Source organism: Acomys minous, assembly GCF_964271855.1.
Source record: "Acomys minous genome assembly, chromosome: 2".
Lineage (NCBI taxonomy): Eukaryota > Metazoa > Chordata > Mammalia > Rodentia > Muridae > Acomys > Acomys minous.
In genome coordinates, this window is record NC_140484.1 from 56,946,570 (window position 1) to 56,974,104 (window position 27,535).

The 27,535-nt window shown below is 47.9% G+C and overlaps 4 protein-coding genes and 1 long non-coding RNA gene across 5 annotated transcripts in view; 3 read left to right on the top strand and 2 right to left on the bottom strand.

Annotated features, from left to right (window-relative positions):
- The first annotated feature begins 2,516 nt into the window (after positions 1–2,516).
- LOC311592935 (uncharacterized protein) lies at positions 2,517–3,689 on the top strand. The gene has a single exon (XM_084773839.1). It carries the CDS (start codon positions 2,571–2,573, stop codon positions 3,210–3,212), a length of 642 nt encoding a protein of 213 aa, XP_084629965.1. The 5' UTR covers positions 2,517–2,570; the 3' UTR covers positions 3,213–3,689.
- Positions 3,690–12,248: 8,559 nt separating this feature from the next.
- The window catches only part of LOC311592926 (uncharacterized protein), a 46,406-nt gene continuing 31,119 nt past the window's right edge, over positions 12,249–27,535 (top strand). Inside the window, exon 1 of the mRNA XM_084773825.1 lies at positions 12,249–12,668. Coding sequence (XP_084629951.1) covers positions 12,299–12,668 — 370 coding nt within the window. The 5' untranslated portion in view covers positions 12,249–12,298. The remainder of the gene's footprint in view (positions 12,669–27,535) is intronic.
- On the top strand, positions 17,517–18,908 carry LOC311592932 (uncharacterized protein). The gene has a single exon (XM_084773833.1). It carries the CDS (start codon positions 17,752–17,754, stop codon positions 18,418–18,420), a length of 669 nt encoding a protein of 222 aa, XP_084629959.1. The 5' UTR covers positions 17,517–17,751; the 3' UTR covers positions 18,421–18,908.
- LOC311592952 lies at positions 23,034–25,440 on the bottom strand. Its single transcript, XR_014777547.1, has 3 exons — positions 25,327–25,440; positions 24,273–24,372; positions 23,034–23,473 (listed from the first exon to the last, which is right to left on the bottom strand). It is a non-coding gene; the product is annotated as an uncharacterized lncRNA (long non-coding RNA).
- Positions 25,975–27,108, bottom strand: LOC311592937 (uncharacterized protein). The gene has a single exon (XM_084773841.1). The coding sequence runs from the start codon at positions 27,021–27,023 to the stop codon at positions 26,442–26,444; it is 582 nt and encodes a 193-aa protein (XP_084629967.1). The 5' UTR covers positions 27,024–27,108; the 3' UTR covers positions 25,975–26,441.

Here is a 27,535-nt window from a genome sequence, read left to right on the forward strand (position 1 = left end):
CACTGCTAGGTTACGTTGGGGACTCTGGGGGCAGGCTATGTTTTTGCTCCCATTTGTTTTAACACATGGCAAGTCTGCAAAGGACTAGACAGAGCTGGCAGAAGCTTAACATTTGTACAATTCACTAACCACAGCGGTGCTGTTCCCAATACCTCTGCTTCTGCCTCACCCTGATGGCTCAGTAAGCGTCTCCCTAGTTAACACACCTTGGCCCTTGCACTCCTCAGGGTATGGGACTCTGCTAAGCTGTTAGGATTCTTTCCCAACCATTTTGGCCACTGTTGTTTGGTGACAGGCTCTGTCTTTTGGCATCCTGACAAAATTTTTTTTGGGAAACTGCCACATGCCAGGGAAGGTTGAAATGTCTTGGTCTTTGGGTATCTGTTGAGGCATTGGGATTCTGTTGAGCCTAAGGTGTATTAACTAGGGAGAAATTTACTGAGGGTTACATTTTCTCAGAGTACAAAACAAAACCCAAGGAGTTATTGGGAGACTGAGACACCCACTAACTCTTCTTAGACAGTAAGGGCAAGATCATGTACGGTGGATCAGTAGCTAGGCTGAAGGACCCTCCACTGAGTGAGACAATGACACTTGAACTGGTCAGAGGGAACATATGTGAAGAGTGAACCTTACTGGTTCAGCCCATGATGTTATTAAAAAAAAAAAGACCCATCTCAATATAGATCGCTCCAGTCTCCATAAGCCACAGAAAAGCCCACTCTTGGGAGTTCTTTCTCACCTTCCCTTAATAAGTTTACACTCATGGCTTTGTGACCATCAATTCTTCTGTACCCTTGCTATAAAGAAATAAAGTCTGATAGTTCATTCAAATGATGTCTTGAGCCAGCCTAGGTCCAAATCTAGATGAACAGGAAAAAAAAAAACAACACGGAACCCCTGTTAGCCATTCCCCCACCCAAAACTCCACACTCACACAGAACCAAACTAGGAGCTTAGAGTGAACAGTTACTAATAGCCAACCTTGCCTTGCGAGGTCGTACACCTGATAAGCTCTAAAGAAAACAGGATATGAAATGAAGAATTCATACAGATGGTTGTTGTTGTTGTTGCTGCTGCTGTTGGGAAAAAGACAAGTGGAAGCAGCAGAAAGATAAGACCAGATGACAGGTAAGAGTGTATCCTCCACCAGGCACAGTGGCACAGGCTTTAAATCCCAGCACTTGGGAGGCAGAGGCAGGCAGGTCTCGGTGACTTCAAGGCCAGCCTGGACAGCCAGGGCTACACAGAGAAACTCCGTCTCTAAAGACAAAAACAAAACAAAACAATGAGGCTGAGGGGACTGACCCCAGGCAGAGACATGCAGAGCTGGCTGGGGACGACAGTCTTTATTTTCTGCACTGAGTGATGCTGTGAGGCCAGGACACACACTGACAAGCCGAGAAGACACTGGAAATCAGCATCTGCCCTCTAGACTTATATCTGTGTCTGTGACAATGGAGGCTCACTCACTACACAGCCCTGGCTGACCTGTAACTCTCTCTATAGACCAGGTTAGCTTAGAACGCACAGAGATCTGCCTACCTCTGTCTCCCAGTGCTGGATTAAAGGTCTACACCTCCATGCCTGGCAAAGTTTGTTTTTAAAACACTACACCTCCAGAAGATGACATTTTCCAAGAAAATAAAGCCATATTGGGAAGACAGAATGGGGGGATTCAGTCAAATCACTCTTGGGGAAATCCTGGTCTAGCATATCCCATGTGAAGAAGAAGATACAGGTGACTCGGTGAGTCACAGAGTTCAGGTCTGCTGAAGAAACTACCAATGTTACAGGCTGAAGAAAGGGAGTGCTGAAATGGGCTAGTGGAAACCTGAAATCCAGGAAGCAAGCAAACACACACCCAGGAAGCGCCGCAGTCATGGGATGACAGCAAGGCTCATGGCTGTCTCTTTTTATAGCTTAAAGGAAGGGGGTTGTGCATCTTCTGGACACTTGTTTGTGTTTGGTTTGGTTCCTGGTTTTTCGAGACAGGGTTTCTCCATGTAATAGCCTGAATGTTCTGGACTCGCTTTGTAGACCAGGCTGGCCCTGAACTCTCGAAGAGTCACCTGTCCCTGCCTCCCAAGTGCTGGGATTAGATGAATGTGCCACCACACCTGGGTGTTTTGGGTTTTGTTTTGATTAGTTTTTGAGACAGGGTTTCTCTGTGTAGCCTCGGCTGTCCTGAACTCACTTTGTAGACAAGGCTGGTCTCAGTGTCACAGAGATCTGCCTGCTTCTTCCTCCCCCAGTGCAGGATAATAGGTGCATGCCACCATGCCCGGCTTCTGGACACTTGGTAATGTTTACCGAGGAGAAGCATCCCCTGGGAGATGTGGCACTCTGTTTGGGAAAGGAACAAGGAAAGCAGAGGTAATGGGTAACACCATGCAGAAGAGAGCCCTAGACTATGACACATCCAGGAACTGGGAAGTGACCACGTGCAGCCTCACACCTGACCTGGGTGGGGATATAAAGGCCCCAGGCTCAGGAGGCTCCACACCTGCACATCTTCCCTCTCCACCTGCTCCTCTGACCTGCTCCATCCTCAACCCAACACCAGAACCATGACTTGCTGTGGCTGTTCAGGAGGCTGTGGCTCCAGCTGTGGGGGCTGTGGCTCCAGCTGTGGGGGCTGTGGCTCCAGCTGTGGGGGCTGTGGCTCCTGCTGCTGCAAGCCTGTGTGCTGCTGTGTGCCTGTGTGCTGCTGCAAGCCTGTGTGCTGCTGTGTGCCCACTTGCTCTAGCTGTGGGGGATGCAAGGGAGGCTGTGGCTCCTGTGGAGGTTGCAAGCCCTGCTGCTGTCAGTCCAGCTGTTGCAAACCCTGCTGCTCTTCAGGCTGTGGGTCTTCCTGCTGTCAATCCAGCTGCTGCAAGCCCTGCTGCTGTCAGTCCAGCTGTTGCAAGCCCTGCTGCTGTCAGTCCAGCTGTTGCAAGCCCTGCTGCTGTCAGTCCAGCTGTTGCAAGCCCTGCTGCTGTCAGTCCAGCTGTTGCAAGCCCTGCTGCTCTTCAGGTTGTGGGTCTTCCTGCTGTCAGTCCAGCTGCTGTAAGCCCTGCTGCTGTCAATCCAGCTGCTGCAAACCCTGCTGCTGTCAATCCAGCTGCTGCAAACCCTGCTGCTGTCAGTCCAGTTGCTGCAAGCCCTGCTGCTCTTCAGGTTGTGGGTCTTCCTGCTGTCAGTCCAGCTGCTGCAAGCCCTGCTGCTGTTAGTCCAGCTGCTGTAAGCCCTGCTGCTGTCCACCCAGCTGCTGAAGCTCAGCTGCTGTGTCCCCATGTGTTGCCAATGCACAATCTAAGGCTCTCAGTTTGACCCTGCCTTTCTGAACTGGCTTCCTCAGCAGTGGCCTCCAGCTTATCATTGAGTTCAAGACCATGGTGCGTGTTCTCTTAGCACCCCTGCTTCCCATAGGAGCAAGGCGAAGTGGGCTTCCCTCCTCTCATCCACTGTGTTCGCACGCTCTCCGCTCTGGAGCTGCACTGCCTCTAGTGTCCTCACTTAGCCATCCACTTCCGCCCCCTGAGCTCGTCAGCCCACTCCTGCCATGTCCTTTTAGGAGCCTACCCTTGACATTGCTGCCATAAGGTGAGTGTAAAGGCTTTCTTGGACTAGGATGCCAAAGAATAGCAACTCCTGTTTTATGTTAAATTGAATGTCACAAAACCAATAAAAATATCACCTGGACCAAACTGCAACCACGCCTCATTCATCCTGTCACTCACGATCACTCCACGGCTTCCACTTTTTCTTGTGGTTTGGGGTGGGACTCCACCAGCTTCCTGGTGGTGCTGGGGGGCATCTACGGTCTCCCACCTCACATCTCCTTCTACCTGTCCCCTCCCTTTCTTGGGGCCTCTCTCCATTTATGCCTTACTAGATTTGGTCTAGTAAGGACACTTCCTAGTGGGCCTAGAGGGACACTGGAGTGCCAGGCCAACAGAAGCTCTGAAGCTGTGACAGCTCCTGGCTGGGTCAGATCCGCCTCTCTGACAACTCCCTATGGAAGACTCTGGTTTGCTCAGTGGGTCCTTAAGTGACCTGCAGAGCACACACCTGTCTACCCTCACCAAGCCCTTCTCTCTGGGTGCTTTTCATCTCGCTTCCAGCAGGCGGCATCCTTACTTCTTTTCTAACACAGAGCTGCCTGTGAAGGAGACATAATTATCGTCAGGAGGCCTGTACATCCAGCCTTCCTTTTAAAAGCTCTCACATACAAGGGATGGGATAACCATTAAGATGTAACAAGAATAAATTAATAAAGGAGAAAAAAATTAAAAAAAATTACTATATGCTAATAAATAAATAAATAAATAAATAAAAAAGATCTCACAAGCCCCCCACCCCCACCCCGGGCTATGAGAAGTGAAGACTCATGAGAAATCTAATCTGGAAGCACAAAAATCAAGACCTGGTCCTGCTGTTCAGGGCCTGTGTCGGGGTGGCAGTGAAACCGGTGTTCCTCTGAGCCCTGGAAATATGTGACCAGGTTGGTAAAGGGAACCAGGAACTTGAATGCTGGGTTGGTGAAAGCAAAGCTCTAATTCTTGAGTTAGGTACATCAGTGTGAAACCACCAAGATTATTTTTCTTCAATATAATTTATTATTTAGTGACATAGACATGTATACATACATACACACGAATGCACACATACATACATCATTTATGTATGAAAGGAGATGGTTTGCTCCTTTCACCTTGGATTCTGGGGCTTAAACCTGAATTGAATGCAAGTACTTTTACCCACTGAGCCATCTTGGCGGTCTTACTTTTTTTTTTTTTTCCTTTAAAAACATAGTTTTTTAGGCTGGGCAGAATGGCTCGCACCTATAATCTTAGCATTCAGGAAGGAGTCTGAAGCAAGAGAGTTTGTCACGCATTACAGTTAGCTTCAGCTGCCAACTTAACGCAAACCCAGAGTCACTCGGGAAGAGGGAACCTTAACTTAAGAAGTACCCACCTCAGATTGACTGGTTAGGAAGTCTGTGGGGGCATTTTCTTACTTAATGGTTATGGGGGAGGGCCAAGCCCACTGTGGGCAGGGGTGTCCGACTTCCCTTCTTGGTAGACTGTGAGCTATGAGGGGAAATACACTCTTTCCTCCAAAAGCTGCTTTTGGTCACGGTGTTTATCACAACAACAGGAAGCAAACTGGGACACACCGTATGTGTAACTTTCCCAAAGTGCCTGGTAGCTGGACTGGATGGTGTAATTGGTCCATCTGGCTTGACCCAGAAACCTCTCATTACAGAAATTGTGGCTTTGGTTTATTGGCTGGGCGGTGAGTGAGAAGGGAGTCAAAATTGCCTCTGGGGTGAAACTGGGAAAACGCCATGGCTGTGATGGCTGCTGTAGCTGCAGGAAGTGAAGGGCTGGGAGACATAAAGGATGCTCTCACTTGCAGATTAAAAAAAAAAAGATGTAAGAAATGAACGGAAATTTGGGGAAACTGCAGAGGAGCATTAAATTTAAGATCAAACAAACCTAATTTGTTTTCTTTTATTTTAATGAGTGTTAGTTAGGGTTACTGTTGCTGGGATGAAACACTATGGCAAAAGCAGCTTGGGGAGGAAAGGACTTGTCTGGGTTACACTTCCACTTCCTTGTTCATCACTGAAGGAAGTCAGGACAGGAACTCAAACAGGGCAGGAACCAGAAGGCAGGAGCCATGGCGGGGTATAACTTACTGGCTTGCTCCCCATGGCTTGCTCAGCCTGCTTTCTTGATAAACCCAGGACCGCCAGCCCAGGGATGGCACCACGCACAATGGGCTGGGCCCTCCTCCATCAATCAATAATTTTAAAAATGCCTTACAGGCTTTCTTATGGAAGAATTTTCTTTCTTTCTTTCTTTCTTTCTTTCTTTCTTTCTTTCTTTCCTTCCCTCTTTCTTTCTTTTCTTTTCTCTCTTTCTTTCTTTTTTTTTTTTTTACAAGGTTTCTCTGTGTAGCCTTGGCTGTCCCAGATTCACTTTGTAAACCAGGCTGGCCTCAAACTTACAGCGATCCTCCGGCCTCTGCCTCCTCAGTGCTGGGATTAAAGGTATGCACCACCACACCTGGCTGGAAGAATTTTCTTAATTGAGGTTCCCTCCTTTCAATTGACTTTTGCTTGTGTCAAGTTGACACAAAGCTATCCTGCACAACGTGTGAATACACGTATGGAGGCCAGAGCAATCTCAGGTTGTATTATTAGAAACAGTGTCCACCTCCTTTGAGGCATGGTCTCTCACTAGCCTGGGGGTGGGGGGAGGCCTGTCTAGACCAGGCTGGCTGCACAGAGATCCCCAGGGAACTTGCTGTCTCTGTCTTCTCTGAGGTGAGACTCTACTTGGCATTTCATGTGGGTTCTCAGGGGTGAAACTGGGGTTTTTGTACTTGCAAAATGCATGACAAGTGCTGTACCAAGGGAGCTGTCCTGCCAATACTGGACAAAGCCATTTTAAATGCCCAACTCCATGTTGCACAAGGCTGAGCAGCCCACCCCCAGCAGATAACAGATGCTTCTCCCTAGAGTGGGAACTGCTTAGGAACCAGTAGCCCAGAAGTGATCATTGCCCAGCTTTTCCTTGTAGGTATCTGTCTTGCTGATTGGGGAGGAGCTTGTCTATGAAAGAGGAATGAGAGAGAGAGAGAGAGAGAGAAAAGAGCTCCATCTAGAAAACAAAACAAAACTCAGGATTCTGTAACCCAGAAAACCCTGAGACCTACAAACCAAGTTCAGATCTGGCAGCACAACCATTAGCAGGAAAAGGCCTGCCGTAGCTGTGGGTTCACCGAAAATAGGATGGGCCCAGATTCTGCATAAAAGGTTAGAGGTGAAGGGAGAGAAAGACAGTGAGCAGGCTAGCCACCTGGGATGAGTCTCAGTGAGGAATTGTCTACATTGAGTTGGCCTGTACACATGTCTGTGTGGGGTTGTCTTGATTAAGCTCATTGATGTGGGAAGATCCAGTCCACCGTGGGCAGCACCATTCCCTAGGCAGAGGCTCATGAACTGTATAGGAGTTAAGAAATGGAGCTGCGCACAAGCAAGCAAGCAAGCAAGCAAAGGTGCGTGCATGCATTCATTTCTCAAAGATCTGGACTGTACATGTGACTAGCTGTTTAAAGTTCCTTGACTTTCCACACAATGAGTGTCTATAGCTGTAAGCTGAAATAAGCCTCTTTTCCCAGTAAGTGTCTTTTTGCTAGAGTATTTTATTATAACAACAGAAGTAAAGCTAGAACAGGAAGAAAACAAAGAAAAACCAAATCCTTTTGTTCAGCTGTGCTCATATGTCTGGTATTCAGATATATATATATATATATCTCCTATGCTCATATTACACACACGTTGAGTGCAGATATTCCTTAAAGGGAAGCTGCACATGCCACAAAACACAAAATAGTCCATAACATTTATGAAGGCGACTCAAAGAATAGTGGCTAAACATTTCCAAAGCCAGAGACAGTGAGCTCCAGCACTTAAGACAATAGAAAGGTACTGGGGTGACAAAGCATGGGACCTCCAGAGTAAATGTCTGGTCATTCAATCTGTGCCTCTAACCTTTTGTGCAGAGAAGAGGAGCCCTGTACAAAAAATGGTGCAGCCCACTTTCATTGATATCACGGAATCCTCTGTGTTTGTGATGTGTGTGTGTGTGTGTGTGTGTGTGTGTGTGTGTGTGTGTGTGTGTCTGTCTGTCTGTCTGTCTGTCTGTCTGTCTGTCCACCTGTGACTGCACCCATGTGTATGTCTGTAAAGATAACTGCTATTGGCAAGTGGATGAACCGCTGAGTGCAGCACTGTTCTTGACCTGATCAATGTATAAATATTTTCAAGACACAATGGCCTTTTCCCCACTTGGAAACTTGGATAATCCCAGCTCAAATGATGAGACCCTTGTGACTACCTGGTCCGCAGGCGCTCAGCTGTGGAGCAGGTGCTGAGGGGTGATCCCAGCATGTTGCTGCAGCAAGCCCAAAGACAGACTCTAAAGCGAAGAGATGGTGACAGGTCAGGCCTCCTCATCTCTTCGTCCTCTTCTAGGCTGTGCCTCTGGAGACATGTTTAGCAGGATACACCATGTGGCAATTACTAGCGGCCACCAAGGCCTGTGGGGGTGAAATCCAGACAGAAAGCTGAGGTTACAGGGACCCATGGGTGAGCCTGGTCCAGGAGATCAAGCAACGGTACACCAGCACCCCCTTGACATGTTTAGAGCTAGCTCCTTTCTGGCATCACGCTAGTAATGGGGAGCTCCCAGTGCTCAGGCCAGCCTCCTCAGTGTCACTACCCACTTCCAACAGGAGGCAACCTCATTAACTGAGCCTTTTGAAGTGCACTCAGGATTTGATTTACCAACTGCCTAATTGGTGCCTTGCCTAACTGCTACCTCAGCTGCCACACCCAACCTCAGTGGCACTTGCTAACTGCCACTTACCACTGTTGTGCAAGTCATAAACATTAACTCCTCCAGCAAGCAGAAACTCTTCTGAGCTGCCCACTCCTTTCTTACAGATTTAATGGTTCGTTTTTGGATAGCCATGGGTTCATATTAGTCACAACAGAGCATAAAGGGTACCCTAGCTACCTGTCCCAGCTTTCACATGACATCATCCTAAAAACATTATAATAGTGTCACCATCAGGATGCTGGTATTTAATAAAGTAGAGACAGAGTGGATATGGCCAAAATACATTGTATACATGTATAAAATTCTCAAAAATTAAATAAAAATAAGTATCACATTTTAAAATGAACTAGATAAATAACATTTTCAAAAAAGAAAGAAAAGCCTAGAGAGATGGCTCAGCTGTTGAGAGTACTGGCTGCTCTTCCAGAGAACTCCGGGTTCAATTCCCAGTATCCACATGGTAATCATCTGTAATTTCAGTTTCAGGGGATCCTACACCCTCTTGTGGTGTCCCTGGGCACTGCATGCATGCGGTTCTCATACATACATGCAGGGGAAACATCCATACACATAAAATAAAAGATAAATAATCTTTAAAAGGAAGAAAAGATCTCAAAAATCCAAGGAGAAGGAAGAGGAGGAGGAGAAGAGGAGGAGGAGGAGGAGGTAGAAGAAGAGGAGGAAGAGGGGAAGAAGGAGGAGGAAAAATAAACTACCCCGAGAGTGGATAGCAACAGCTCATGGGCTTGGGCCTAGGGTTTGTTCCTGCTGCCATGCCTGCCTGGTCATGATGGACTGTACTTTCAGACTGTGAGCCAAGATGAAGGCTTCCTTCCTGAAGTTGCTTTGATCAGGTATTTTGTCCCAGCAATGAGAAAGGCTGATCATGTGTCCCATCCTGGATGTAAGGTTGTACATTCTCTCCGGTGTGAAGACAACCATCGTTAGACTACCCAGGCCAAACCATTTAAGATGATCTAATAAATCCCCTTTTAATATATGCTCACTCCATCAGTCTGTTCATCTATAACAGACCCTGACTCATACCACAGGCAAGGAAGAGACAGCCTCTCCAAATTCGGTGACTACAAACAACAACAACAACAACAACAACAAAAAAAAAAAAAGAAAGAAAGAAAGAAAGAAAAAAAAAGAAAAAAAGAAAAAGAAAGAAAGAAAGAAAGAAAAAGAAAAAATCCACAAGCAGATGCTACACATCATTGGACAAGAGACAGAAATCATATGATCATGACAATAGACACAGGAAAAGCCTTTGTCAAAATTCAACACCTCTTCAGAATTAAAAGCTAGAAGAAACCAGGCACAAAATGAACATACTGTAACATACTAATGGTTGTATATAACCATTAGTTATATACATGCAATGTATATAACAACCATTACACTAATTGGGGGAAATGTATTCTCTTAAAATCAGGCAAATATAAGGGTGTCCATTTTCTTCACCTTTTAAAAGATTCATTGTTTTTATTATTTTATTTATGTGCATATAAATGTTTATATATTTAATTTTATGCGCATTGGTGTGAGGGTGTCAAATCCCCTGGAACTGGAGTTACAGACAGCTGTGAGCTGCCATGTGGGTGCTGGGAATTGAACCTGGGTCCTTTGGAAGAGCAGCCAGTGCTCTTAACCACTGAGCCACCTCTCCAGCCCCCGTTTTTATTATTTTCACTATGTGAGTATGTATGCATGTCTGTATCTGTCCATATGCACACTAATGCGGTGTCTGATGCCCTGGAGAGCCACCCTACATGTGTGTTGGTAATCAAACTCGGGCTCTCTGGAAAAGCAGCACGTTCCATTAACCAATGAGCCATCTCTCCAGCCCATTCTCTTTCCTTTTATTCAGTATAGGGCTTGAGGTTTCAGCCACAGTAATAAAGCAAGAAAAAGACAAGGGTTATGCGCTGGAGAGGAAGAAGTAAATTTATCTTGCAGATAATCTGATGTTTTATTTTAAAGGCCCTAAAGAACTACCATGTTGGCGCATGCCTTTAATTCCAGCATTTGGGAGGCAGAGGCAGAGGCAGAGGCAGGTGGATCTTTTTAAGTTGAGGCTAGCAAGGGCTACCGTGAGACTCTGTCTCAAAAAAAAAAAATATAACAAAATAAAATAACAGGACATGAAAATCGGAAGAGGTGGGTAGAGAGGTGGGAATGAAGCTGAGAAGAGTTAAGGGAAGAAGTTGGGTAAATATTATCTAAATAAATTGCACGAACTTTTCAAAGAATTGATAAAATAAAAATTTAAAGCTGAAGTATGGGAGCTGGAGAAATGGCTCCACAGTTGAGAGCTCTGGCTGCTCTTGCAGAGGACCCAGGTTTGGTTCCCAGCTCCCAGTTGGTGGCTTTCAACCAACCTGCTCGGCTTACAACCAGCTCCAGTTCCAGAAGATCTGACGCCCTCTTCTGGTGGCTGGGGGTGCCGGGTACACATAGTGTAGGCATGCAGGCAAAACACTCATGCACATAAAATAAATAAACAATGAACTAATAAAAGATGAAGTACAATCTACCAATAAACACACTAAGAAAGTCAACATCCTCACCATCAGAGAAATGAAAAGTCCTAACAATCCTGCATTCTGCCTCCTTCTCACAGTTAAAAATAGTTACTGTAGTCACCTTATGTGAGCCAGGGCTACTACAGTTTGCTTTCTATTGCTGTGATGAACACCATGACCAAAAGTGCTTGTGGAGAAAGTTTGTTTCATCTTAGGGCTTACAGTCTAACATGAAGGGAAGTCACGGCAGGAACATAGAGGCAGGAACTGAAGCAGAGACTATGAAAGGATGCTGCCTATTGGCTTGCTCTCTCCATGGCTTGCTCAGCCTGCTTCCTTATACAATCCAGGACCAGCCCAGGGCTGGTCACCACCCCAGTAGGCTGAGCCTTCCCCCATCAACCATCAATCAGGAAAATACCCGTAACAGACTTACATGCCAATCTGATGGAGGCATTTTCTCAGCGCAGGCTACCTCTTCCCAGATGACGCTAGCCTGTGTCAAGTTGATGTAAAACCCAGGCAGGACAGCCTACGGTGGAGCATATTGGGAGGTAGAGAACTTCCCACAAGTCAGATTTCAGTGTTAGGCTTCCTGATTGGCTGCATCCCTTATCGTCCCCTCCACCAGGAGCCAGTTCATGTGTGGAAATGGCTTTGCCTCCATGCTGGACTTAGGCTGGAGACAGAGGATATTTTTGTCATTTGTCATTTGTATATTGTAGTCTTAGAAGAATGGGTCCTTGGGAACAGGTGTCCCACAGTGGTCTGAAGTCACACTTGGCATGGAGTCATGGATATTTAGCCTTTCTGATTCCTGGGCACCAAGAGGATTTTCTCCTCCTCTTTCTCCTGTATAGCCATGTGAGCCTTTACCTCTGCCCAACAGCCAGTATAAAACAACCACCGGGAACTTTTAGAGATAAAAATCACGGTCTATCAAGTAAAAATAGGATAGATGGATTTAATGGCATGTTAGACATTGTCAAAGGGAAAACAGGAAGATGTTGAATACAGCGACAGAAACACCCAAAAGGAAAACACAAAATCTTAAAATGTATGACAAGATTGGCAGCTCGTTTGCTCGTTTCCCTCCCTCTGTCCTTATCTTCCTTCTTCCTCCTTCCTTCCTTTATTCATTCCTTCTTCCTTTCCTGTTTTCCTTCCTTCCCTCCTTCCGTGAACTAACTCATTGGATTGCAGAGATTAAAAATAAGTCTTGCTACATGTAAACAGAAAAAAATTATCATGTGCTGAGCACAAATACCTGGGCAGGGATATAAAGGTTCCAGGTTCAGGAGCCTCCACACCTGCACATTTTCCCTCTCCACCTGCTCCTCTGACCTGCTCCATCCTCAACCCAACACCAGAACCATGAGCTGCTGTGGCTGTTCTGGAGGCTGTGGCTCCAGCTGTGGGGGCTGTGGCTCCAGCTGTGGGGGCTGTGGCTCCTGCTGCTGCAAGCCTGTGTGCTGCTGTAAGCCTGTGTGCTGCTGTGTGCCCACCTGTTCCTGCTCCAGCTGTGGAGGCTGCAAGGGAGGCTGTGGCTCCTGTGGGGGCTGCAAGGGAGGCTGTGGTTCCTGTGGGGGCTGCAAGGGAGGCTGTGGCTCCTGTGGAGGCTGTGGCTCCTGTGGGGGCTGCAAGGGAGGCTGTGGTTCCTGTGGAGGCTGTGGCTCCTGTGGGGGCTGCAAGGGAGGCTGTGGTTCCTGTGGAGGCTGTGGCTCCTGTGGGGGCTGCAAGGGAGGTTGTGGCTCCTGTGGGGGCTGCAAGGGAGGCTGTGGCTCCTGTGGGGGCTGCAAGGGAGGCTGTGGCTCCTGTGGGGGCTGCAAGGGAGGCTGTGGCTCCTGTGGGGGTTGCAAGGGAGGCTGTGGCTCCTGCTGCTGTCAGTCCAGCTGCTGCAAGCCCTGCTGCTGTCAGTCCAGCTGCTGCAAGCCCTGCTGCTGTCAGTCCAGCTGCTGCAAGCCCTGCTGCTGTCAGCCCAGTTGCTGCAAACCCTGCTGCTCTTCAGGCTGTGGGTCTTCCTGCTGTCAGTGCAGCTGCTGCAAACCCTGCTGCTGCCAATCTAGCTGCTGCAAGCCTTGCTGTTCCTCAGGTTGTGGGTCATCTTGCTGTCAGTCCAGCTGCTGTGCCCCTGTATGCTGCCAGTGCAAGATCTGAGGCTCTGTCTACACACTCTGCTAGGTCCTGAAAATGTGGTCCTCACGCATTAAACAAAACTGTGTCCTAACATCCTGAAAAAACTGTGTCCATTCTCTGAATTGTGCCAATCTGGGGTGCTTATATCAGGCTATGGGGCACACCATGCCCTGCGTCCTGCCCAAACTCCTAAGCCTCTCTTCTCTCTTGCTGTCACCACTCCGGGATTCCAAGGCTCCAGTTCATTTGCTAGACTGGATGAGACTGGATATCCTTGGAACAGAAGCCCTCCCTGACCCCTCTCACCCCAGCCCTCAATCACACTCCCCTCCCAGCTGCCTGAGCCCTACCTCCTTGGCAACAAAGATGCGATGGCTCTATATTAAGTCATGAGGGAAGGGATTCTCCCGTTTCTCCCTGCTTCTGTGGCTGTGACTCAGCCAGGAGCTCTCCGTTTGTTAAATGCTATACTCGGATCATTAAATAAATGCACTGCCCACCTCTCAAGAGCTTATGATTTCAGCCTGTGTAATTAGATGCCGTGCGTTTTAGCTGCCACCCTCGTGTCTTGCTCCCCGTGGCCTCCCTTTGCTAGGATTCCATCTCAGAGTTCTAGAGAGCTGGGGATTTAAATGAAGAAATCAACACAAAGGTCTCACTGGAGGTGTGTGGCTCAGTGTAGTCAACTGTATAACTGTGAGGCCCTGGGCTCCATCCCAGTGTCCTGAAAACAACAACAACAAAAAAGCAACAAAACAAACAAAGGAAAACGGGGGCGGGGGGAGGAAAAAAAATCTTAGGATTGTGAAGGACAGATGTCTGAAACTGAGGTGTCACAAGGCAGTAGCTGTGGCCTCTGTCCTCCTGTGTCCTCTGTTGGCTTGCCAACTCTGTCTTCTCCACACGCTTTCTCTCATCATCTTCTGTGTGTCTGTGTCGTGGTCCCACTTCTGATAGTTCAGTGTGTGTATTGAGGCTTCCATAGTCAGTTATGGCCCCACTGTAACTTACTACATTTGTAAAGACCCTTTCCCCAAATAAAGTAATCCCTGAGGTACTTCACAACCCTGCTGGGCCTCACATCTGTCCCTTACCTGTGATATTTACTGCTAAGCTTGAGCCATGAAAAACGCATCATATCGTAGGCTCACGCAGCACTCGTTACATGCCACAGACGTGGTCTTCTCTGGGCTTTGTAGCTGAAAGCAGCATGAAGTGCTGGCAAGTTGAGTCTCTGGCAAGGTCTCTCTTCCTGGCCTGCAGATATTAAGGACCTTTGCACAGGTCCTTATGATGCTGGGTAAACAAGGAAATAGATTATAAATAACTAAGGAAAACTACAGCTCTGTCGTAGTGTCTCTTCTCTTAATTAGGATGGCTGTGGTGGTTTGAACAGGGTTGGTCCACATAGACTCGTGTATTTGAATGCTTGATTATCCATAGGAAGTGGCACTATTAGGAAGAGTGGCCTTGTTGGGGGGAAGTGTGCCACTGTGGGGCTTTAGGGTCTCCTATGCTCGAGCTATGCCCACTGTGTCACCAGTCTCCTTCTGCTGCCTATGGATCAAGATCTAGAACTCTCGGCTCTTCCAGCGCCATGTTGGCCTGCATGCTGCCATGCTTCCTGCCATCATGATAAAGGACTAAAGCCCTGAGACTGTAAGCCAGCCCCAGCTAACTGTCCGCCTTTATAAGAGTTGCCAAGGTCATGATGTCTCTCCACAAAAATGAAACCCTAACTAAGACAATGGACTTTTGTGGTTAAAACACCTTAAAATTAAAGCTAGGTTATTCATATTATATCAGAAATGAGAGTTTCTGATCATCCAATGAAAGGTCTGCTTCATCAAAAGCTCTGCTGTCATACACACCTTTTGTGGGGATCATGGGGAAGAAAAACCTTAATAGAAAAATCTGGTTCACCATGATTGGAAGGGGGGAGGGGTCACCCATGAATATGTCACCCACTTCATAAATATCCATAAAACCTTTGAAATCGACACTCCACAATCCACTAGGCTGATCACTGTCTTGGCGCAGACCACTTCAACCTTTATCTGGAATGTGTGCTTTGCTTAACTTTGCTAAATAAATTTCTGTTCAAACTACTTATCTCTTGGGTGAATTATTTTTTGGTAGTTGAAAAAATTTTTGTTTGTTTGTTTGTTTTTGAAACAAAGTTTAGTATGTAGCTTTGGCTGTCCTGGAACTTGCTCTGTAGACCAGGCTGACCTCAAACTCACAGAGATCCACTTCTGTCTTCTGTGTGCTGGGATTAAAGGCATGCGCCATCACCTCCTAGTTTAATTGAAAATTTTTATGTACTTGATAATGTTTTCCACAGATTCTCCCCACCTCCTTGCCCAACTTTATGGTTTCTCTCTGTCTTTCAAAAGCAAAAACAAAAACAAAAACAAAAAAATCCCAAGAAACACACACAAATACCAAAACAAACAAACAAAAAAACACAAAAAAAATTAAAATCAAAACTAACAAGCAAAAGACCCATAAGGTGAAAAATCCCCAAAATAAAGCAAAATGAAGCAAAAAGTCCACAAAAAAATACCACTGAGGTCGTTTTGTGTTGGCCAACTACCCCTGGGGTTCATTGCTACATGTGGGCCTGCCCTGAAGTGTGGTTAAAAGACCAGTGAGCCTATTGTAAAAATACATATTGCCCATTTGCAAGCAGATATCCATTTCTGGAGGCTTCCTGGTTAGGGGTGGGACCGCTTGTCCACTTCTCCCTCTCAGTGCTGAACCCAATCAGCTTGAACCTGTGCAGATCTCGCAGATGCTCTGGCTGAATTCTTGACTTCAAGAAGACAAGAGCAGAGAGCCACCTGTAACATCTGGTGCCATGCCTGCGATCAGCTTCCACTGGAGGCATGACAAACCCTCTGGCTTGTGTGAGGCCAAGGGAGACAAATGTGTCAAGGAGCCTTTGAAACACCCAAGTGCAACTAAAGAGTCTCTAAGCTTTGCCTAAATGTTACACAAAAGTTAAAAAACTAAAAGGCTGGTGAAGCTGCCCTCTCAGGTGTTCTACAGCCAAAGCTTGGAGGCCTACGCCAATGAGGAGAGAGAGAGAGAGAGAGAGAGAGAGAGAGAGAGAGAGAGAGAGAGACAGACAGACAGACAGACAGACAGACAGACAGACAGACAGAGACAGACAGAGACACAGAGAGACAGAGACAGAGACAGACACACACACACACACACACACACACACACACACACAGAGAGAGAGAGAGAGAGAGAGAGAGAGAGAGAGAGAGACAGAGACAGACAGAGAGAGAGACAGAGAGAGAGAGACAGAAAGAGAGACAAAAAGAACAGAAATATGGCTGCTCCAATGACCCGAATGGAAAGGCATTGATCGAGAAGAAGCTTGCCAAGCATTGACTTTGTCCATTTTCGTTAAGAGTTCAAAACATTTGTTTCTCTGTTTCACTTGGTTGAGATGGAAAGCAGAGGATTCTGGCTGAAGTGGGAAGATTAAGGAAACTGTTTCTAGAATAAAGGGACCCCAGGCCTATGTGAGGGGCCACCCAATCTTTCCTCTCCATCCTGGGCCAACTTTCTAAAGAAAAATATGTACCTCCACCAACTCACCAGATTTGAGTTATCAGAGTTATCAGAGTTATCAGGTTATCAGAGTTATTAGGGTACAAGCCCAGTACACCTAACCACTTACACCCAGCCCCTCTCACTCTCACGACGGGCCAACTAACAGACAAGACATAATGGAAAAATCAGAGAAAGGAAAATTATTCATTCGGTGTGGCCACACTGGGATGAGAAACAAAGAAGTCCAAGTGACCCTGCTAGCCCATCCTCAGGGTTCTGACACGGAATTTAGGTTTGAGCAGAGGGCAGGAGGGGTGCATCGCTAAGCAGTCCTGGTCACTGTCCCATCACTGTCTCAGATCTAGTCTCTCCTGCGAGGTGGTGGGACAGGGTCTCAGAACCCTGTTAGGTCTCTGGGGAGGCAAACTACCTCTGGCTGCCCCAGGCTTATGCCTTTCCCTCCACAGCATGAGACCCCTGAGGCAATCCCAATGCCTTGAGGACCTTAAGTCCATACTCTGAAAGCTGAAGGGAGAGGCTGACATGTCTCAGAATGTCTTTAGTCCTGCTAGGAATGTCACAAGTTACAGCGACTGTCTTGGGAACAGGAATAGGAAAGATCCCACCTTCCTGCAGTGGAAAACCCTGCCACCATTGCTGTGGCCACTGGGACGAGGTCACACCAAGGGAAGCAGCAGAGGGTGGCATGGCTCTGGTTTGAGGGCATCTGAAAGCAGCCAGAAGCTCCAGGAGAAGTGATAGCCTGAGTGTGTCTCAGACACACAGTATGGCAGAGGCTGGGTCCCTCCTCAGGGGGCCTAATAAGTGAGAGGCTCAAGGAGGCACAAGGCAGAAATTACCTCACAAACACCTTCAGCAGCCCTAGAGGCCGTTCTGGGAGCTCCATACTGCACAGAGGGACAGTAAAACCCGCTCAGAGACAAAGGGTGGAAGAGCTCGAGTCCCAACCAGGCCACACTAAATAACACAAACTAGACAAGAGAGAGTTTCCCTCCAATATAAATTCCACAGGAAATTACCTCAAAGAACCACATTCCAACCACAGAAAGTCAACAAGCCAAAGGAAAAATTACCAAGCAAGAGTAAACAGGGAAGACAACATGGAAGAAACCACGTGCAGCCTCACACCTGACCTGGACAGGGATATAAAAACCCCCAGGCTCAGGAGGCTCCACACCTGCACATCTTCCCTCTCCACCTGCTCCTCTGACCTGCTCCATCCTCAACCCAACACCAGAACCATGACTTGCTGTGGCTGTTCAGGAGGCTGTGGCTCCAGCTGTGGGGGCTGTGGTTCCAGCTGTGGGAGCTGTGGCTCCTGCTGCTGCTGCAAGCCTGTGTGCTGCTGTGTGCCCACCTGTTCTTGCTCTAGTTGTGGGGGCTGCAAGGGAGGCTGTGGCTCCTGTGGGGGCTGCAAGAGAGGCTGCTGCCAGTCCAGCTGCTGCAAGCCCTGCTGCTGTCAGTCCAGTTGTTGCAAGTCCTGCTGCTGTCAGTCCAGCTGCTGCAAGCCCTGCTGCTGCCAGTCCAGCTGCTGCAAGCCATGCTGCTGCCAGTCCAGCTGCTGCAAACCCTGCTGCTGTCAGTCCAGCTGCTGCAAACCCTGCTGCTGTCAGTCCAGCTGCTGCAAGCCCTGCTGCTGTCAGTCCAGCTGCTGCAAGCCCTGCTGCTGTCAGTCCAGCTGCTGCAAGCCCTGCTGTTCTTCAGGTTGTGGGTCATCATGTTGTCAATCCAGCTGCTGTGCCCCTGTATGCTGCCAGTGCAAGATCTGAGGTTCTGGTCACAGTAATCCTGCAGACCAGCTCTCTCCAGACAGGGACAGGAGCAGCAGCCCTGAGCTCTGAGGTTCACCCCTGGGTCTTCATCCCCTGGTCCTGCAGCTGCACCTCCAGAGCGAGGGCCTTATGTCCTGGTGTGGAGAAGAACGCCTCTTGCTGGAAACTCCCTCCTCGTTTTGCACCCAGTGGATCAGATCTCAGCCCACTTCCTTCTCTTCAGTCTCCACGTCTCTGACCTCCTTGCCATCAGCCCTCGCCTGAAGGCTCCATCAAGTCCTCAGGTAAGTGGCAGACTATGGAGGTCCCCACAACCTGCGAGCCCAGGGAGCTGTGTGCTCCTTTCCACCAAGCACTGGCCTGGCCAGGCCCATCTCCACTTGACCAGCTCTGGGGTTTTTGTTCTTTCTGACTCTCTGCCAGGCTGTGCACACTGTGCCTTTGACACAAACATCCTTCAATAAACATTCTCTCTCCCTACTGTATTTCTCGTGTCGTTCTTTGTCCTCATAACTGATTAGTAAAATCTCCCTACTCAATTTGTTCTCTGGGGTTCTTTGTGTTAGTTTCACAGTGCATTCTTCTGCCTTCTTCCCCACACCCCAGTCCCACCAGAGCCAACCCCATCACACTCAAAATAAGCAAAGCTGCACCAGGGAGGCTAGGCACACTGAAGCTCCTTTAGAGTTGGGCATCTTGGAAGAATCTAGAAACAGACGTGACAGAATGGGTATTTTCCCCCCTTAAGTCATTGAGTTAAAAACAGAAAAAAAAATAAAGTCAAGCACAAGATGCAGACCTGGATAATACTAAAGGTGCTGTCATTTCTCTCATATGTGTAGCCAGAGCTTCCACACCTAGTTGCGTGGCCTGACGATATCCTGGGAGAATCCAAACCTGCCTTCCTTGCCCTTGATCCATTTAGACTTGCTGGAGAGGAACTGTAAGGTATGTTAAGGCCCTTTGTCTATGTCTTATGGTCTCTTACTGCCACCATGAGTTAAGATCAAAGGACCTAAACCAACAGCTCTTTTCTTCAGTCACATAAGCCATTTCACATCTGTAGCAGGTCATGGGTCCAAGGGTGAGTCATCAATCAGTGTCACAGGCCACATTCCATCAGTGCAGTGATATCTGATAGATATTGGGGGTTAGAATCAGAAAGAGTTTTATACAATGCTTATCATCCAGATGATAAAATGTCAGAGTAACTTTTGTTCACCTGGGGTAATTTTCATCTTGGAGGCTTACTGCCTCTGCCTGCTAACCTAGGCCTAGTCCTGGAAGCTTCTAGACTTTGTTCAATCTATTCTAGGCCTAGAATGTTTTTAGCCTCTGAGACTTACTACTGAATAAGCTCACACTTTCTAGTTCTTTCTGAGCTCTCACTGGCAGGTTCAACTCAGCTGCTCTGGCTCAATCTCTTGTCCAAGGTGACTGATTCAATCTGGCTTCTCCTGGTTTCTCATTGAATTGTTCTGCTTGGCCTCAAAATAACTCAAGAAGTGTCTGGCTCCTTCTCATTCTCTGGCTCATTCTATCTTCACCTGTGTCTAATTTGTTCAACATCTCCTGGTAAAAACTGCCTCTGAATTCCAAGAACTGAACTGCCTTGAACTCAGCTCCACTGCCCTGCCTCTCAACTCCTTGACTCAACCGAACTGCCTGAACAGAACTCAGAAATCTGCATGCCTCTGTCTCCTGAGTGCTGAGATTAAAGGTGTGTGCCACTACACCCGGACACAAGCTTTTCTTTACTTAAAACTTGCTCTATACCAGACTGGCCTTGAACTCAGAGTCTGCTTGCCTCTGACTCCTCAAATTAAAGGCATGTCTGTATTCCAGCTGGATCACACAGACCTAGACGGTCTTTGGATGTGATCCCTTGCCACAGCAGCCATGTTCTGAATTAAAATTCCCCTACAACAAAACAAATGCCCATTCTCATAATTTTCACGCTCCCCTGCCTTCTCTTCTTCCTCTAGTTCAGACCCTCACACATTCTAAGCACATGCTCTACCAACTCTGCTTCATCCAACTATGTTCCAAACTATAAGAACGAAGGTCCCTAGGCTGCTGTAAGAAGCCAGAAGAAATCCAGGGTCTCAGCCAAGAAGCGAGAGCGCCTTCTCTGGGGCCTGAGGGAGAATGGCTGTTTCATCTGGTGAATGTTGGCGTTCTTAGTGTCTTCGTTACTTTTCTATTGCTATGGTAAGACATCACCATCAAGGCAATTTGTTGAAGAAAGGGTTTACCGGGAGCTTGCAGTTTCAGGTTAGACTCCATGACCATCATGGCAGGGAGCACGGCAGCAGGTAGTAGTTGAGAGCTCACATCCTGAGACAACAACCACGAGGAAATGAGAGAGCTAACTATGAATGGTGAGGGCTTCTCCAACAAGGCCACACCTCCTAATCCTTCCCACACAGTACCACCAAGCAGGGGTCAAGTATTGAACTATATGAGCCTATGGAGGTCATCCTTACTCAGACCAACACACAGAGGCTGGTGGTTGCAGCCTTCTAACCTGTCTTCCTCCCTCCCTGGTAACATCTCCTCTGCCTCTGTGGGCCTCTGTCTCCCTATTTTATAAGGATATGATGGGGTTTAAGGCTGATCAAGATCTTCTGGTTAAGCTCATTTCTCCTTTGGTTTTGTCTTTCTTTGTCTTGAGTTTATTGGGGGTTTAATTGAAACTTAATTTTATTCAACGTGTACAGGTGTTTTGCCTGCGTGTCTTATGTATGTATGGGCACCATGCACATGTGGTGCCTGCAGAAGTCAGAAGAGGATGTTGGATCCCCTCAAACTGGAGATACAGGTTGTTGTAAGCAGCCATGTAGTGCTGGGAATTGGACATAGATCCTCTGAAAGAGTAGCAGGTGCCCTTCACCACTGAGCCATCTCTCCAGCCCCTGGTTTCATGTTTTTATAAGACAGCCTCCCAGGATAGCCTTGAACTCAAGAACTCCTCCTGTTTCCATATTTGAAGTCGTGGGAATATAGGCATAAGACACAGTTCCCTTCTAGGCTCATTTCTAAGTTCTTAATCTCATCATGTCTGCAAAGTCTCCCTCAAAATAAGCTAAGGCCACCCGTGTGCTCCATCTGTGATGTCCGCAGACTCCAGGAAGTCAACATCTGCATGCTTTTTGGAGAACCACCATTCTCTCTTCTCAGCCTCCGGATAGTCACATATGTTCCACATGCAGAGCACATTCCCACCCCACCTACTTTCCAGGCACACGCAAGTGTCCCGCCACCTCTCTAAGCACCCTTCTGTGTTAGTGTTTGCTGTTTTTCTTGTTGACGTGACAACATACCCAACAACAGCAATTTAAGGAGGGAGGGACGTATTTAGACTCACAGTTTGCAGGTATTGTCCATCACACTTTAGAAGGCACGGAAGCAAGAATGTTCACAATTAGAGATGAATCATAGCTTTCTACTCGCCTTCTTCTCTTCATGCAGTTCAGGACCCAAGTCCATGAATACCAGCATCCACATTCAGAATATTCAGAATAGTTTGGGTGAAAGGTTCTATAGATATCTGTTAGATCCATTTGACCCATGGCATTGGTTATTGATGCCTCACCTTTGACCATGTCCCCTGGAGGGGGAGACCTGGTAGCACACAGAGGAAGGACAGCAGGTTACCAAGAAGAGACTTGATACCCTATGAACATATACAGGGGGAGGTAATCCCCCTCAGGAACAGTCATAGGGGAGGGGAATAAGGGGAAAATGGGAGGGAGGGAAGAATGGGAGGATACAAGGGATGGGATAACCATTGAGATGTAACGAGAATAAATTAATAAAGGGAAAAAAATGAAAAAAAAACATTTCTACTTTAAAAAAAAAAAGAACAGAATATTCAGAATAGAGCTTCACACCTCAGTTAAACCTTTCCAGGTCTTCCTTCACAGACACATCCCGAAGTGTGTCTCTGAGGTGATTTTTTTTAATGCCATTAAATTGTCAAGCAAGATTGACTATCCCAGCCATCCACCCTAACATCGGAGGCCAGCAGCAGTGAGTACAAATCCACGCAGAGCACCCTTAGCTCCAGACCCCCACTGTCAACATCTAAACCACCCAGAACAGATTCTAGCAAGGATTGACCTTGGACCATGATGCCAGTGCTCTATGGCCTAAAGGGAGGAAGATGACATTTACAGGCACTCTCATTCCCAAAGAGGAGATAGATGACGGAAGAAATCAAGGAGAAGCCTATTCCAAGCAAGTCTGAGATCCTGCCAGGCAAATTTAATTAGGGACCAAGGTTTTGGGTAAGAAGTCTACAGCTTGGCACCCTGGCGACCCTCAGGCCTCCTTCCTCTCTCTGGAAGGGCAGCACCCTAGCAGCTCAGGAATTTTACCAGCCCATTCCTTAATCTGGAAAGTTCTCTTTTCCTTTGTCTTAGTTGCTTTTCTATGGCTATGGTAAAAATGCCATTATTAGGGTAACTTGTAAAGGAGTTTATTTGGGATTATGGTTCCAGAGAGATAAGAGTCCGTCACAGCGGTGAGACATGGAAGAAAACAGCAGGCTGCAGCAGCAGGAAGCTGAGAGCTCACCCAAGAAGCAGAAAGAACAGCTGGAAATGGCACAAGTCTTTACATTCTCTAAGCTTGCCCTTAGTGACACACTTTCTTCCAGTGAGGCCATTCCCCAGCCCTCAAGTCTCCCTAAATAACACCTCCCTAATGGGGGAACCAAGTGTTCAAATATGTGAAGGGGGGGAGGGGCAAGCGTTTCTCACCTTTCTCGCTCAAACCATCATGCCCTTCATCCCTCCACCCACGAACGGCTCTGGGGGACTAAGTGGATTTCTCACGCATCCACAGGAACTCACATCACGAAGCAAGAGAAGCTACCCTTGGATCATCTCTTCTGGGAAGGCTGACCAGCTCCGTGCATTGACAATCCAGCAGTTCCTTGGGTTGCCTCCACAGGATGTACGTCCTTAATAAGACGCAGCATCTTTTGCAGCCTTGATAAGCTGAGTGTTTGGCTTAGTGCTTCCTTCTTCAATGGTCTCTTTCACCTCTGGCAAACAGAAATAGAAAGCAACCCACACCTTTAACACTTTGATTGGAAATACCCTCAGCTAAATATCTACACTAACCACTTACAAGATCTGCTTCTTTGACCTCCTTGCCACCAGGTTCACCGGCATATAACACGATCGTCTGCCCTGTGGCTTCTAATAACATTGCCATTTCTGGGCAGAGTCCTTAACACCCACATATCCATCAGTCTATTCCAGGCTTTGTGGCCTTTTCTGTGATGTGCCTTGGTGTGCCCCTATGCCCAACTACCTAAATCCAAGTCTGTGTCATATGTTTAAATACTGTCTCCGCTGCATCCCATGTTCATGCGTTCCAATACAATCCCAACAGCCTCTATTCCCAGATACCAAAGTCCATGACCCCTTAACAAGTAGCCCCAGTGTAGTACTTTATATCTTATGACATTTTCTCTGAAGTTCTAGTGACAGGAATCTGAAATTGAGGGTTAGCAGGGTCCTTTCTGCTGGAGAGCACGCGGTCATTACATGTAGTTGACATTTCCTGACTTGCTGCCAAATGCCTGCAATTTGCCTCCTTGGCCACACAGTGTTCCCTCCTGCATGTCTGTTGGTTGGTCTGTGCCCTCTGTCAAAGTTCTCACCGTGCAGATAAAACAGGGAAAGCTCTGTGCCTTGAGACTGTTAATTTTGTCGGCAAGGACCCTTTCTCCCAGTAACGTGCCTTTCATTCTTATAACAGATAAGGTGACGTTCACAAATCATACAGATTAGGATGTGGGCAACCCATAATGGTGGGCTAGAGCAGGAAGAACTCACTATAGCTCAGCAGAGGTGATGTCTGTGCGCTGGGTTTGTCAGCACCATATCCCAGGGCTTCTTTTCTTGCATGAGTGGATCATGCCATGAGTCAGGTTCTCTAAAGGACACGAGGGAGATGATAGGTGAAAGAAAAAAACAATGTGGCATTCTGCAGCTCACATACATGGTCACCAGCTCACCCTGTGGCTTTCACGCATGGTCACCAACCTGCTTGGCCATTCCTGAGGTTCACACATGTGGTCACTGACCTGGCACATGGCCATCCTCCTGCTCACTTACCCTATCGCTCACACACACACGTTCATCATCCTTACATAGGGGTGCTGACCCACCCACTCCCTCACCCTGTAGTGTACACACTTATATGTGATCCTAGTAACTCTGCTGCTGTGGATCAGTAGCTAGAGGTTTGTTTGTCTGGCTTTCCTGACCCCTGGACAAGAGTGTTTGTCTAGAACTGTCTCAAGGAGCCCTGTCTTCCACGGGGACTCCATCCCCAATAGATGTGGACACATGCTTCAGTCCATCTTCATGGGCCTCCAGTTCCTGTGCATAGGCTCAGCCTCCTCTGATCCTGTTTCCTAACCATCTGCGTGTGGACTTTATAGTCTCACAGCAGATGAGGACATGGCTTCAGAGAAACTGTGTAGCTGCTGTTCAGAATGTATAAGTCAACTCTGTACCGCCCACAGCAAAATCGTATGTGTGCACTCATGTGTGCAGTGTAATATATACTTACAGTATCTCCAGAATGTGCTCGTATGTATGCATATATTGGTATATATGGTGTCCATGATGCAATATGCTCATGCACACAGTATGTTTGGTTTTTGCATGTGCAGAATGTGTGTGTGCATTGTGCACAGCATATTTGTAGTAGATATAAAGTGTCATGTCGGTATATGTAGTATATGTTTATATACATACGCAGTGCGTGCATAGCATGCATGTGTATACAAACGCAGTGTCAGTGGGTGAAAGAACTTCCTACTCCCTGTTTTTAGCTGGCCCCCATCGCTCTCTGCCTTGGTTTTTATCGTGCCGTGCTGACCTTCTGCCTTCAGTTCCCAGCCGATGTCCATCTGTAGAGACATCTGGGCCCCCTTTTCACAGGACTTCCAGCTTGGCAGGTCTGGATCCATATTTGACCAAGTCTCTGTGTTCCTTGACAGCCCTGCATGAGTTTCTGATCAGTTTTCAGAACACGTTGTTAGGCTACCCAAGGCTCTTAGGACCTAAAGAACAGAAAGTATTTCAGTTTTGTGTCTTGGCCCTCCCATAACAAGGTGAGTTTCTGTTCTAAATGCTTCAAGCAGGCTCACCCCTTTAAGGCCCGGAGAACCCCGCCCCCCTAACACACACCCTTCTCTCCATGATGAAGACCTCTGGGCTCAGATCTTATTTCCCAGGTGCATAGCTAAGCTAGGCCATAGTGCTTGTATCCTGTATTCTTTGTTGGCTCATTTTCCACATTCTCAAAGTACCCAAGACTCTGAGCTGCTGCCATGATTCTCCATCCTCCACCATCCTGTGCTGGTTCTGCCAGGGATGGTTTCAGGAGCAGACCTGACAGAATGATGTGCTGCACTAGAGCCTAAGACAGGGGCGGGGGGCAGGCGGGCATCAGAGGAGAAATGGGCAGAAGATGGGAATGGATATATTGCTGGTAAGTTATCAGAACAAAGAACAACACGAGAAATACAGTAGGGAGAGAGAATGTTTATTGAAGGATGTTTGTGTCAAAGGCACAGTGTGCACAGCCTGGCAGAGAGTCAGAAAGAACAAAAACCCCAGAGCTGGTCAAGTGGAGATGGGCCTGGCCAGGCCAGTGCTTGGTGGAAAGGAGCACACAGCTCCCTGGGCTCGCAGGTTGTGGGGAACTCCATAGTCTGCCACTTACCTGAGGACTTGATGGAGCCTTCAGGCGAGGGCTGACGGCAAGGAGGTCAGAGACGTGGAGACTGAAGAGAAGGAAGTGGGCTGAGATCTGATCCACTGGGTGCAAAACGAGGAGGGAGTTTCCAGCAAGAGGCATTCTTCTCCACACAGGACACAAGGCCCTCGCTCTGGAGGTGCAGCTTCAGGACCAGGGGATGAAGACCCACGGCTGCTGCTCCTATCCCTGTCTGGAGAGAGCTGGTCTGCAGGATTACTGTGACCAGAACCTCAGATCTTGCACTGGCAGCATACAGGGGCACAGCAGCTGGACTGACAACAAGATGACCCACAACCTGAAGAACAGCAGGGCTTGCAGCAGCTGGACTGACAGCAGCAGGGCTTGCAGCAGCTGGACTGACAGCAGCAGGGTTTGCAGCAGCTGGACTGACAGCAGCAGGGTTTGCAGCAGCTGGACTGACAGCAGCAGGGCTTGCAGCAGCTGGACTGACAGCAACAGGGCTTGCAGCAGCTGGACTGACAGCAGGAAGACCCACAGCCTGAAGAACAGCAGGGTTTGCAGCAGCTTGACTGGCAGCAGCAGGGCTTGCAACAGCTGGATTGACAGCAGCTGGATTTACAGCCCCCACAGGAACCACAGCCTCCCTTGCAGCCTCCACAACTGGAGCAGGAACAGGTAGGCACACAGCAGCACACAGGCTTGCAGCAGCACACAGGCTTGCAGCAGCAGCAGGAGCCACAGCCCCCACAGCTGGAGCCACAGCCTCCACAGCTGGAGCCACAGCCCCCACAGCAGGAGCCACAGCCCCCACAGCTGGAGCCACAGCCTCCAGAACAGCCACAGCAGGTCATGGTTCTGGTGTTTGGTTGAGGGTGGAGTAGGACAGTGAAGCAGGCAGAGAGAAGGTGTACAGATGTGGAGCCTCCTGAGCCTGGGCCTTTATATTCCTGTCCCAAGTGACTGATTGGCTCAAAGTCTCTTCCTTATGCCTATTTTTATACTGTAAACAGGGACACTGCATGTGATTTAAAGTAACACAAACATGGCTGTGCCTTGTGACATACTTCCTACACATATTGTTTTCCTTCCTAAACCTTCAATGCTCTGATTCTGGTTCTTGTATGGCCACAGCACAATCCTGGGTGGCAGCAATGCATTCTCTGCAGTTCGCAGCCCCTGGGGAGGATCTACACAGGTGGGAAGGCAGGCATTCAAAGATCTCCTGTGGTCACTCTTCATCCATTTCTTCACCTTTGAAGTTCAGAATTACCTGCCAAAAAGTTGCTCACACTGTTAATAGCACCCTTTGTAAGAGGCAGTTATCCATCCTTCCTGCTCATTAAACCCTAGAGGCCTTCCCATG

Excerpts from the sequence above, each read along its gene's own strand:
- LOC311592935 (XM_084773839.1), top strand. The coding sequence starts at position 2,571 with ATGACTTGCTGTGGCTGTTCAGGAGGCTGTGGCTCCAGCTGTGGGGGC.
- LOC311592932 (XM_084773833.1), top strand. The coding sequence starts at position 17,752 with ATGGAAGAAACCACGTGCAGCCTCACACCTGACCTGGACAGGGATATA.
- LOC311592937 (XM_084773841.1), bottom strand. The coding sequence starts at position 27,023 with ATGACCTGCTGTGGCTGTTCTGGAGGCTGTGGCTCCAGCTGTGGGGGC.